The 14,405-nt window shown below is 29.6% G+C and overlaps 1 protein-coding gene across 2 annotated transcripts; it reads right to left on the reverse strand.

Annotated features, from left to right (window-relative positions):
- Nucleotides 1-5,542: 5,542 nt before the first annotated feature.
- LOC111031508 lies at nucleotides 5,543-12,384 on the reverse strand. 2 transcript variants are annotated; one of them, XM_022311488.1, is made up of 4 exons: nucleotides 12,266-12,384; nucleotides 12,098-12,186; nucleotides 11,608-11,709; nucleotides 5,543-5,839 (listed from the first exon to the last, which is right to left on the reverse strand). In XM_022311488.1, the coding sequence occupies exons 1-4, from the start codon at nucleotides 12,273-12,275 to the stop codon at nucleotides 5,609-5,611; spliced, it is 432 nt and encodes a 143-aa protein (XP_022167180.1). In that variant the 5' UTR covers nucleotides 12,276-12,384; the 3' UTR covers nucleotides 5,543-5,608. The 2 variants fall into 2 exon arrangements, with proteins under 2 accessions (XP_022167180.1, XP_022167179.1); XM_022311487.1 differs by having other exon boundaries at nucleotides 11,590-11,709; nucleotides 12,266-12,380.
- Nucleotides 12,385-14,405: the final 2,021 nt, after the last annotated feature.

A 14,405-nucleotide genomic window follows, 5' to 3' on the forward strand; every position in this document is an offset into this window, starting at 1 on the left:
TAAATCAGAAATACAACTGAACTTAAGTCTTAAAATATTGAGATTTATTATGAAAAAAAACCGTACGGATCGCTTCATGTTTCTTGTTCATGTTTGCAGCTTTGCTAACTGAAATTTTAGATCGATTGCGTCTTTGCAACTACTTCGACAATCGCCACGGATTGCATTATAATTTATACTACGTCAATATGATAAACCCATAGATATATAGTATATTACGAAATTGTATATCAACTAGGTCCGTGCTTGAGATTTGATCATTAAGATAATGAAATGGGGTATAATAATAATCAAAATAGTTTATAATTTTAAAATTTAAATTACAAAAATATATAAAGTACCTATTATTTTAATTTTTAATTTAATAATTAATAAAGGCGGTGTTTAAAATATATTCGAAGCACAAGCATATTTATTTATGAGTTACTAAATACAAATCTTATTGTAACAAATGTGATTACTACTTTTTAGATTTAACATAAAGGTATTCAGTGCCTAATGCATCACATTTGCCGTATACCGACTATACCAACTATAGTTTGTGAAATTCCAAGTTAAATCTTTTGTCTGAATACTGTCGAGCACGAAATTAATAACTAATATTTTATGCATTAATTTTGAATACATTGGTTAGGTATATTTTAAGCTATTCGAGAATATTAAAAATTAAATTATTTAATTTCCGATGGATATTCAATAATCAGAAGAACGACTATACCAACTTTATAAAATAATTTGATGTTTGATGTACGGCGACGTCACTTTAATTCACGGTTCGACCGCATGCAGACTCATATATTACATGATATGTATATAAACTAAAAATAAAAATTGTTGAATTTTGAGGGACATAAGAACTCTCGTGTACTGTACTACTGTAGTATGACTAGTATGTACAACACTATTTAATTGTATAAATATGTTATTATTCTGCGACCTGGATATGCCGTCGTCGTTTGTGCTATAAGCGTATTTTTTTGTGTTGCGCGCTCGGGAACAAAAAATATGCCCCTAATTTACCCGGGTTAGTCCGTCACAATAAATTTTAAATTTGAGACTAAAAAGTAAAATATGTAAGCCCCGAAAGAATAGGTAATCAAACTTACCATCGACTCTTCGGGTAATATATAGGCATATAGCTGCAAGGCGCCATATCTTGAGTGCAGACGCCATATCGAAGAAATTTCTTTCTTCATTTAAACCCGAAGTGAAAAAATCGAGATTTTTTATAAAAATTACTTGAGTAAAATGAAATATGCGAGCAAATGTTTATTGTTGCCTTACACATTTTTTCTTTGGTTCAATGAAATTATTAGAATTGTGAATCGTCCCCAACGAGTGACGACGATCGGCTTTCACCATAGATGATAGATATTATAATATAATATGTTGTTATCAGTTTTCGCGTTTTTGAATTCTTTGTACCTACTCAAAAGATTCCATGTGCATAAATTTGAGCATTTAAGCCATTTGTATTCAGCAGCGAATACTGCATTAAACATTGTTTAACCGATGAAATCCGTAGGATCTGGCCATTATTATTATTGCATATAGCTAACAAAATAGATATAAATATCATGCTATTGAATGCAAATACGTAGCAATTTCTGTTGTTGTAATAAACTAAAATATTTGTATTGCATAGATACACTATGGATTATGCATAATAATATTATATGGTCCTGCATCAAATAAATAATTTATTTATTTAACATATATTTATGTGTAACCATACAATTTAACGTTTCTCATTAAATTTAGAGTGTATTAATTATGAAATACAATATTATATCATAACATTGAGCATTATTGGTCATTTTAAAATATTGTATTTTATTTATTATTATCTATTTTTGAGTAAATGTATTTAAATCTAACCGCAGATTTGTGTTTAACTTGTTATATGTATATTATAATGGACAGTTTATGTAAAAACAAATGGCAGGGTACACCATTGACATTTGTTTGATCTATTTAATAATCTATTCATATGGCCGTCGTTCAACTTTTCTGTAACTATTTTACATTACATAGTTGCAGAATTATTTATACTGCATGAAACCCAGAAAAATTATGCTGATTTAAAATGTATGAAATCTTAGTTATTTATTAACAAGATTATGATTTTAAAACGTACCAATATGTTAATGATATTGTAGAAAAAAAGGGAATTATTAATTTCTTTTCTTTTATTTATGTATTTTAAAATTTATATTTATCAAGTATTGTAGGTTTAGGTGCAGGGGGGTGTGGGTGGCTCTGCCCCCCACAACTCTGATACATTCACAGTTTAGCACCCTGCGTTTTAGAGGTCTAGTTGTGCCATTGCATATAGATAACTTAGAAAACGATAGTTTCGTTGAAGAACCTATAGGGTCAGATACTGAACAAAATTTAGAAACAGTTGAGCAAGAAGTGATTTCACAAACAATAGTTACTGAAGATGCAGAAAATGAAAAATCTAGTAATAAACCATTATTTAAAAAACCAAGAACAAACCGAAAAATGTTACCCAGTGAAAGAGTGGTGGAACCGATGTTGGAATTTCTATAGACAAGAACTCAACCAAAAAAAAATTGATGAGGATACACCTGAACTTTCTTTTTTTTAAAGTACTATTCCAGATTTTTATAAATTAAATGATAAAAATCAACGTCAATTAAAAAAAATTGTATTAAATACCATTGATCGTCGGACGACATTTTGACGACTACTTGATATGCTTTGATTTGACTATGTTTTATCTAGTGTGCTACAACAATGCTTTATTATGACTAAAGCAAAATAACTAAATATGACTTACATTCATTCAGTCAATTTAGGCTTTACAAGTGTGCGGTCACCCTTAATTGAAAGAAAAAACATTGCCAGAAAAAAAAAAGATTAGAAAAAAAGACGATAGAGTTAACTCGGAGACGACAATAAAGAAGACTGCGGAGGTGAAAAAAAGAATATTTAACAGTCGATTGATTTGTTTAAATGATAATGTCTAGATAAATAGTCCATCGGTCATTCTTTAAACACTTATTAAATTTAGGGCAAGACCACTGAATAAAATAATACTCCGCAGAAAACAGTTATTTTATTATTTTTTTTTTTATTAGCTCCTAGTGTAAACTATGATAGCTCAACAATTATTAAGATATACAAAAAATATATTGAGTATACATTTCGAAATAATAATAAAGGAAAATAATAATTAAGTATAGTAATTCATAATGTAGAGCTTACAGATAACACATTTGGTGATTAAAATATTATACATTTATAGTCGATTTGATAAGATTGAAATTCAAACTATGGAATAAGCGGTTTGTTTAAAACAATTAAGTACATTTCTATAAATATTAATAGAGTAGTATACAGATAGTGTCATATAAATGTACGAGTGACATACCTAATAGATAGTATGGAAATAAAAGTATTGTGTATAGTTCATGCAAAATAAAGAGAGAGTTTATTTATAAGGACGGTGAGAAGGGAATGTAGGGGATTTAATAAGGGTTCGATTTCGGAAAAGAAGCTGGGTGACATTATCTCGGAACTTTCGTTTGGTGATCGAGCTTCGGTTATGTTAATATACGATGATGGGCCAACAGTGGGTGTAGTGTTGCGATGAAAATTTTTTTTATTACGAAGAATCTTTTCATATAGTTTAGAATTTTAGATTCATTTTAAAGCATTTGTATAAGCACTTAATACAATAAATAAAGTATTATTTTTGAATGATTTTGTTGTTTTTACTTTCGTACTTTCATGCTGCATCAATATCTGCTTTATTTAATGATAATTTAAAAACTTACTCTATAAAAAAAAAGACAAAGATAGAATCAGTTACATGCTCAGATGCTCACTTTTATTTTTTTTCAAATGTTAATGGTATTATACACATTTTTTTTTAGAAATGTTAAATATACACAAATACCTACTTATAAAAACCATTTGTTCATGCGGTCTTGACATTTTTGTACTAGCTAATAAATTTAAGGAGTATTCTGTGGTGAAAAATATTTTCTTTACCTTTATTTATTATTATTATGACACACAATTAAAAATTATTGTTTGCATAATATTATTACATACAATTCACATGCATGCAACATGTATACAAATACCAATATAAACATCAAATCAACAGTTTGTCCGTTAAAATTATACGTAATTACCTATCAAAGCACTTTGAGGGGTACTCAATATTATTATCATTTTGCGTACCTAATAATTATTTTCATTATTAAGTGAAGTAAACGCTGTACTATAGATTTGTATATGATATTTGCATACGTCTCTCTACCATCATAACCCACGTACACCGTCTAGACAACATAAATTTCCAATACTGGCCGATTAGGTCACACTATGTTTGATATGTATATGTGTGTGGTTATCACTCACTCAGTCACCTAAAGTGGTAGGGAATGCATATTTTAAGATTTTTTTTCTACATTTAGTCAAATTTTAAATTGTTTACGGTTATTCGTTTTAGGACTACAACCAAATATCAAAAAAAAAAAACGATTAATGAGAATTTGTTAATTTACCGGTGAAAGTACGAGAATATCGTAACAATTTTAAGTAAACAATAATGCACTTATTGGCCACTGCACTGCAACCCACAGCTTTGGAGTGTTACTGAGGAAGGCTCAGTGTATCGTTTGTGAGTATGGTCTACGATACTACATAGATTAACAACATAAGAACATTTGAAATTATGACAAATTGGTACTGCAGTTTAAGAATATTGCCTAAATTAAGTGTCAAGACCTATGTGCAAGTATGCAACACTACATTATATTAGATACAATGCATACATGACTTGACCAAATTTTTACAAGAAATTGAACACATCGAATATCCCTAAAAAATATATATTAGCACATAAAAAAAATTGAATATCTACCTGGATAATTACTCCTAATTTATTAGCGGTACGTTATTGTTCATTTTGGTTACCGGGATGCGGTGACTACTACATAAGAATATAATATAGAAAATAAAATATGCATAATAATATGATATTATTATAAATTATAAATTATAATAGGGATTCTAATCATAAACACTATGCCCCAATGAAGTATTGTATCATATTATCAGATATTTAGTGTTTTGTCATCGATAATAATTATTTCAAACGTCAGAGTTATCTTCTTTATGCTGGTTAGTTCATTGGTGGTCACTGGTTAGTAAGTTATTCTCAGTATTTGCATCTGATCATTTTGTATTTTCGCAACAAGTTTGATCATTGTGTGAGTCTATTAGCCTTTTTGAACGCCACTTGGGTTTATTTTGAAACAAACATTTGTGTGGCTGTATTATTGTATCAAACTCTTCACTTGAGTTTATTTCGGAAGCCTACCTGACCTTCCGAAAGCGAAGGGGGGCATTCACGTTTGAAACACAATCAGATCAATTTCATCAGCAAGATACACTATGACTAAAGAATTGTACAATTCAACCGGTATTTACTCAACATTAGGAATTTTTAGTGTTGAAAGACGCAAATTATCACCCAACGGGTGTGAAGATTAGAATTTTAGAGTTGTCTGTTACTTTAAATATTTTAATGATAACAAATCACATGATAACATAACAAATTTCAAATAAATCAGCCACCGACGTTGTTGACAGTGGTTACTGGTCGTCTGTATATGGAAATAATGTTATCCTTGACTTTTAGAAACGATTTCCAAAATGATCGTATTGCGTCTCCAAAGAACGTCCTGCAGGCATTAAATGGCATAGAAATCATGTGACAAAAGGTATTACGGCTAAAGCCATTCATCGGCGTTGTTGATGATTGTTGTGTTGTAGTAGGTTTAGGAACAATATTTACTGCCTATGAACAAAAACAAAATTAATATACATGCAATTAATACAGTTGTACTTGATAGGTAAGTAGTCATCAGGTAGTCATCGGGTGATGGTAATTATTTTATAAAGAAGTCATTAATAGTTGCTATAATCAGAATTCAACTAAATATTATTAGGTATTATCAAAAAGAAATTATTTAGTCACCACTTTTTACATTTTACAATCTAAGTATTAAAAGATTGAGTACAATATAATTAGTACAATGAATAATAATGGTATGATACATAACGTAGATTGAAAGGATACTAAACGACTAATCTCAAATACTAAATACAGACATTTGAATTTAATTCATAATTCTGATGATTTTGTTAGGATTTTCCAACAACTTTTAGAACCCCAAAACCAGCAAACATCATTCCTAGGCTACTATAGTGTTGTCAAAGGTGTGCTATTCTATCGCCAGCAGTCTACTGACCAATGGTTGGTCTGGGTTCCTAGCAATAGCACAAATGAGCTAATCATACAAGTACATCGGCATTTTGGTCATGTTGGACTAAAAATGTGTATATTGGCTATCTGTGATTTCTGCTTTTTTCAAAAGTTTCCTTGGAAGGTCACCATCTGTGACCGTTCGACAATTCGCCAAAAAAAACCAACCTAACCTGACTATGGCTTACATATTCAGAAAAACCAAGACACGATAGTAGGGACAAGCCAACATCATTTTTCGTAGGAAATAAGGTCCTAGTAAAAACCCACTGCATTAGCTCGGCCGTCAACAGATGTATACAGAAGTTCTTTTTAGTGTTTACTATACGAAGGGTCCTATGTTATAACTGTAACGACACCACTGCAGAGGGTTGAAGTCATTGCCGACTATCTGGAACCATAGTTGACCCTCTGCATTTACCCATAATCAAACATTTGATTTTGTCTGTAAGCCAGTCAGGTTCTGCCGTCATTAGTTGTTTTCATATTTCGTCTATTCCGTTTTAGGTTTGCATTATACATCGGTCATCCATGAATGCATTTCCCGTTAGTGACAAACTTTCATGGAGGATGGGGGGGGGGGGGTGTTCTATGACGTGTAATACAAATTATGTTTTCCTTTAATTTTCTATATCGGACATCAGGCCTACCACTGCAAGTATATCGTTGCATATATAATACCTTTATAGTACGCTTTGTCAAGCGCTTATATCAGCGCCCTCGGCCGTGACGATAACCGCTGCCCATCCACCACATTGTACACCGGGCATTATTTATATTTCTCTCTTTCTTTTTCCTCCGACTTTTACGGACGTCTCCAGCGGGTCTAGATAAACTAAGTCTCGAATATTAGTTTCCAAAAAGCACATTTTCTGTTATGTCCGTCAACTATAAAAGTTGTCTTGTTTCATTCACTTGTCATTAAATCCATTGTTTTAAACACACTGTATTTGTAATAAATAACTTTAAGAAATGTAATTTTGAAGTTGAACACTTGAACTACAACCGATGACTATAGTTTTCATAGTCGCGAGTCGGTATAATTGACTTATTATTTGAAGATACGTTTTTTTGATAATCGATAAACGGATAATAAAGTGTGATAATTTTAGTGCTCATAAGGTCTTTCCAAACGCTATAGGTAAATCGGTAATCGATAATCACTAACTGATGACTATAGTTACTATACAGTACTCATTGAATGTAGAGACTTTTTATTTTTAAGTTATCGTCGTTATTTATAAATTATTTTTTTGAAAAATATTATTACTCGGGCTACGACACGATTGAGCATAGAACACCTTTTTTGCTCCACGATTGAGCATAAATTGTCGGGGCATCAAAGGAAATTGAAGTATAAAAGAAAACCAACACGATTGAGCATAAAAAGTTCTGCAACGTTGCCATTTTCAATTTTGAAATGTATTATACAAAAAAATTTATTTAAATAATTATAATAATTCAAAATATAACATAGTATATAAATCTGTTTGATAATAATAAAATAATATTAATAATAGTTATGACTTATGAAAATAATAAAATCAAAATATTTATAAATCAAATTGATATACCTTGGTATCTGTTTCCAAGTTGGCTTAAATATATTAATAAAGATTCCTTATTCTTACGATTTAAATACTAGTTGCAGGCTTGAATATTAAATTCAATTTTTTTTTATTTCTTTAGCAGATTGTAATTTTCTGGGCTCATGGCTGGCGCAGATATAATAATAATTGGTGTAATAATACGTGAAAATAATAAATTACAAAATGTTGGCAACGTAAATTTGGCAACATCGCATAAAATATTCGATGCTCAATCGTGTTGCTAAAAAGGTCTATGCTCAATCGTTTTATGCTCAATAATCGTGCTTTACCGATTACTCGGGACTCAATTTACCTAGCACGTTAAAGTTTTCAGGGCTCAAATTACCTAGCCCTAATATCCACCCTATTATTTGGGACTCAGTTCACCACTCCAGTCTCCAGCGACTGAAAACCAGTGTCCAACTGCTTCTATTATTATATTGTTTAAAACGTAAATATGGAGTGAGGTCCACCGAGTCGCCTTCACGGTGGATTACCGTCGGTGGACAGATGAAGGATCGGATGATGGTTGTGTTGTATTTTGTTTTCCTTGTAATTTATGTTAATAAAATATATATTTGTCTGGTGCTTAAAACTTTTCAATGTACTTATACATAATATATATATTACGTAATGTATACCTCGGCGTCTACGAGCGACCGGGCCCCCTCTCGAGGTTTTGTATTATTATTATTATCGTTGGTATACTCAATGACTACTGTCAATGGCATACATTAATTTGTATTCTTTTATGCCTTTTTTTTTTTTAATTTTCTATTCTCTTTTGATGTCTGAGTTTTATGCCGTCCGGCTTTCTCGGAGTCAAATAAATTTTAAAAATAAACAAATAAAAACATTATCATCTTATCACTATTCTTGAGATCGCGAGTTTTTATTTATTATTATTATCGCATTCCTACTTTCTTTCATTACTCGTTAAAAAAAAAAACAAAAACAAAAACCACCATGCTCCCGCTTTTTGGGCCTCGGTTCGTGGTTGGCGACCTAGTCGAGCCCAACGGACTACCACATGACGCTTGACGCACAATTTCTTTTTGACGAATTATCGAACGGTCACAAGTTAATAAAGTATCCAAGTTATTCATTGCGTTATCGAAAATGTCATGCTAGTCCTATAATAATATTATAAAAGGTAAAGATAAAAACTCTAATATATTTTTTAAGTATTTTGGACTCCATGCGATTGGACAAAACATTGTATTGGACTAAAATGTAATTAGACTTCAAAAATTTGACAACAAATATATTGGACTATACCATATTCTAGCCTCAACATTATGTGAAATAATAGATTGGACTAAAATGCCATAAGACTAACATTTTTCAAGCTTAGTTTAGCAAAGCTTAGCTAGCTTTCAAATGGTTTAAATAATTAGTTATAAATAGCAAAGAACGTTGTGCACTGAAATACAAAATATATTCACTCTTTTAAAGTGCTGTGTTTCAACATTTTTACTACACAGTTTTTGCCCCCCCCCCTCCCCCCCAAAAAATACTCTAAAATTAGATTCTTAAGTTTTTAAGTTTTTTGATCAAAACTTCCAAAGAAATTTTGACCGAATGTTTTTAAAACTACCACCTTAATAATCACTCACATACACATATTTTGAAAAAAAATCGAATAGTTATAGTTACACCATGATTTCTACACATTTTTGGAATGGCGCCAGCCATAAGACATATCTATATCAAAAATAATACTTTGAGTACTACTTGTAATATACAACAACATTTACAAAACTTAATATAACATACAAAATATTGACATATATTTTTTTGTAACCGGACTAATGATGAAAATCAGCGTACTATTACATAGAATTCGACATACAAAATATTGACATAGGTACTTATAACAAATGTGTAGGATTATTTTATTACTTATTATATCGATGATGGTTTAAGTGATTGTTGATGATTGCAGTCTTATAGTTTTATATCGCATTATATTTGAACTAACTATATGAATTCTACATAACAACACATTATATTATACATACAATGAAAAAATATGTTTTTATGTATATTAATATTTTAGTTATGTGAGAAATGTGTACCTACCATTGTAAATTATAATTATTTAATTGTACTAACTATTAAATGAATTGATATTTCAAAATGGGAAATTATGGGCCCCCACACGAACATGTTGGCCCATTGTGTTCTTGATGAATAAATAAAAACAATGAAATAAAAATTTTAATTTAAATGCATTTTCATATTGTTGTAGCGCACATATACTGTTATAAATATTTGCCGACCATTAACGCGATTGGGCATTCATTCAATTTGAATTAATAAAAACATGACTTCAGGTACTATTCATAATCAACAGTTTCATATTGAGTAAGAAACATAATATTATTTATTACTCTGTACGTAGGCTAGCAGTGCAAGTAGGTCAGGTTAGGCAACGTAGTTTTATAAAATATCAGTTTAACTGCACATAATATTATATAGCCTACCGATATCATATAAATAACATAATTTTTGATCATTTATTAATAAATTAGGAGGACGTTGTTCCTACATCTGTTGTCTCCGTTTTACTAACGCATAATATGTCAAAATGTTCCCCCATTAGTCCCAATTTAACTTTAATTGTTAGCTTAAATATTAAAGTGAATTGACCTATTATAAAACTTCAATTTAAGAATATTATTTATGGTCACTCGTTAGTTTTTTTACAATATTTTAATTTTTAATATTTTACATACTCATAACTCACTTTAATTCACATTTAAGTATGATAAAGTATGATAATAGGTACTTAGGTCAATTCACTGCAATATTTGAACAAACTATTTAGAACTGGAACTACTGGACGTACCTACATATTGGTGTATTAGCGGGTACGACGTCATTTTAATTAAGAATTCAAAATTTGTATTCAAAACATTGTTGTTTGCAAAATAAAAGTTTAATAGTTTTTTAAATTCTTTGATGTACTAGTAGGAAATGGATTTTGTACTTGAATAGCATTGCCGGGGACTTCCCAAAAAATAATGCATTTTGCATTAAAGTACGGACCCTATGTTGTTACAACTTATAACTTATAATCATTTAAAGTTAAGTCGAGTGGAGTTTATTATGTCGGTTTACTACAAATTTTTAGAATAGAGGAGGTCCTAAAAAAAACTGTCAACAATAATATTATACCAGGTGGATTATTTTGTACTAGACGGGGTACATTATATGACACCAGCCTACTGTGCAATTTGCACAGTGGCACAGTGGTCCAGTCCGCCCCTGGTCATCACATAGATCATGTTAGACACCTTATAAACGAAATAGTCGTATAAATATAAAATCACATTTAGTTACCAAATTTGAAACTATTTCAAATAATTTATATGCGAAAACTATTATAAATTGAATAAACTATCTAAATTACATCGATTTATAGAAATACCAATTGATTACTGAGTAGATTTTCAAGTAGTGAAGACCACTGTGTTTGATATCTTACATTAAAATTAAAATTATAGAAACAGTCAATGATTGTGAATCTTCATTAGTGTAAAAATTGAAATATTGTATTATTTATAACCATGGTAGGTACTTACACCATTAGGATTTTACCCCACCTATTATGTAATTGTTGTAAGACGAATTAAGTATCATTTATGACTTATTTTTAGTATAGCTAATATAATAAGTATAAAAAATTACAGGTGTAGGTTGTATTACTTGATCTGGTTTGGGGTTGTTTGCATCGACATTGCTTGCAGCATCTGACCCACTTGGTTTGGCGGTAACGTCTGCAGGGTCAGGGTCTGCACAATTTATAAGCTAATCACAAAATAAATCACCATCAGAAACTGCTGTCATTTTATTTAGAAAATTAATGAATCCGACTATAATTCAATATTTGCAAATGACAATAATAGCCATAGTATATATTATATTATATTATATTATAATATATACTTTTGCAAATTTAAATTTATACCCAACGTAACGATTTACATAAAACAAAGGTTTAAATTGTAAGGTCTTTTAAAATCGGTGAAGGTTAATTTTGTCTTCTTTTAAAATTAATTTTCCATCGGACACAATGTACCTATATTTTAAAGTGTTTCCATCGCTTCGTCTCAATTGAATTGTTTTGAAATTCAATTGACGAAAAAAAACGAATAACACTAAAATATTTTATGTTAAAAAAACTCTTGAGACTTACACGAACAGAAGAAAATATTACAAACACTGATAAAATAATCGTGCTTTGCTTGGAAAACATCATTTTGAAAAGGCCGTTATTGTTTTTCACTAAAATTTAAAAACAAAATATACAAAATGGATAATATTTTTAAAAAATTATTTTAATAAAAAAAAAAATAATAATTACCGAATGACATCTATGCCGACTATATGACCAGTTAGTTACAATTTTGTTTTATGCTCGTTCGTCATTCTCAGGTATAAACTACCTACAAGCATATAATTAGTATTATAAATAACTAGCTTTGTAATAATTTGTCATAATACCATGAAATATTACTGTCACAATAATACAAATTCAAAACGGTGCTTAAAAAAGGTAAACAGGTAAACATAAAATTAGCAGTTTGAAAACGAGTTATTGTTATTGTTATGATATTCATAGAAACATAAGCTAAATAGAGCAGTTGTCGCTTCGTATATCATGAGTATAAATAACGTGCTTAAGTCGAAAAATATTCAATATAAAACAATATGTAATAATAGTCTGATTATTCGGTTTATTTGCTCAGACATTATTGAATATCATGAAAATATATAAATACTAATTATTAACACGGGTCATAATAAATACAATAAAATATATAACAGAAATAAATGGCCAATGAAAAACATGATAAGTATGTAGACTTTGAATGGCTTGATTACTTGGATCGAGACATGACTCAATATAAAAAAAAAAAATAAGCAGGTAAATGTTTTTCTGTAAAAATAGCCAAAATTATTATTGATGATATATATTACATAAACATTTACTTTTGTTTATTCTAAACCTTATAAATAGCTGCTTATATAAATTTAAAAAAAAAAAAATAACTTAACTTAATAAGTTAATTATAAGTTTTCAAATAACTTTTAACTTAACTGAGTTAAAAAAAATAGCTATTTACTTTAAACTTTTTAAAATGTTTTCTGTCAACTTAACTTAACTCAGTTAAAAATTATCATAATCTTTCCCAGGTTTGGTATATTGTAATAATTTTTTATTTTTATTATTTAATATAGGTAGTTAATATGGACAAATTTAAACATGATATACAATTTTTTGAAAAATTTAAAATGACCAATTTTTAAATTTGGTTTTTAAAAAAATGTTGACTGTAAAAACGTTGATTTAAGTCGTGTGGCTTATTTTTTTTTGGTTTTTTGAAACGTCTGGTATTTTTAAGTTATTAGTTGATATATAGATTGTTGAAAGCTATTCAACGGACTTATTTTATTAATTATAATAAATATTGTTTTTGATATGTATCCCATATGTTTATTTTACAATTTATAAATTGAGACATTAACAATCAATAGGGATTATATTTAAATCCGGGCCTCACGGCTGACTTAAATAATTGGGCGCTGATCAATTGCCTCCCGTGAATTTTTTTTTAAAAAGGTAACTTGAATTGCCTCCCGAAGAAAAAGTAGTCGAAAAAGTAGTGAATTCTAGAATCTTGTACTAGAATCGGCTCAAGATTGACATAAATGAAATGACAACAATATTGTTGGATTTGACAAATTAATCTGTCTAGGAAATACTGTATGTCTTAAAATTATATTATAACATAAATGAAATTGATATAATAATCGATAGTATAGATACGATAAACTATCGATAATCTAAGTATGCTATGGGAGGCAATTCTAGTAGTCTGTTTGGGTATACTCGAATTGCCTCCGAAAACACCCGGAGGCAATTCCAGTGAAAAAAGGTTACCTACCTAAATTTGGGAGGCAATTCGAGTGTTGCCAAATAAATTGGAAGCGTCCATTTTATTAATTATTATTGAATTCAAATTTGACATAAATATACATTACAGTGACTTAGTCAAATATTTCGAAATTCCGAAATTAGGAATATACAAGTGCTATAAAAAAAACTTTGAATGTCGATAAGGAATAAAACATCGAAAGAAAACAATAGAAATTTCATAGTAATGATTTGTATACGGTTTTGGACTTAATTGAAAGTTGAATATGTATATAGGTAAGCGTTACTACTCGTTTTATGATTTGCATAGGCTTCAATGGTTTCGTTTTATTAATTTTAGATATTTGTTGATAACTGAATATAATATACACTTCTTTTTTTAAGCTGGAAGAGAACAATGAAAAAAAAATCTGTTTCCGAACACTTGTAGTCATAATCATAAACATCTGTCAGTTGTCACTCTATTACATATTACAGTAAAACCTCCTTTAACGGACCCCCTATAAGACAGAAATCTCTTTACAATAACAGTTCAAAATAACAACAGTCCAGTATAACCTATATC

The sequence above is a fragment of the Myzus persicae genome, unplaced genomic scaffold (assembly GCF_001856785.1).
Source record: "Myzus persicae strain clone G006 unplaced genomic scaffold, MPER_G0061.0, whole genome shotgun sequence".
Classification (NCBI taxonomy): domain Eukaryota; kingdom Metazoa; phylum Arthropoda; class Insecta; order Hemiptera; family Aphididae; genus Myzus; species Myzus persicae.

What these genes read in the sequence shown, in the direction of transcription:
- LOC111031508 (XM_022311487.1), bottom strand. An exon ending in TAATATTTTCTTCTGTTCGT is followed by an intron (nt 11,710 to 12,097) that starts GTAAGTCTCAAG and finishes TTTTGTGATTAG; the next exon opens with CTTATAAATTGTGCAGACCC. An exon ending in AAGTAATACAACCTACACCT is followed by an intron (nt 5,840 to 11,589) that starts GTAATTTTTTAT and finishes TTTTGTTCATAG; the next exon opens with GCAGTAAATATTGTTCCTAA.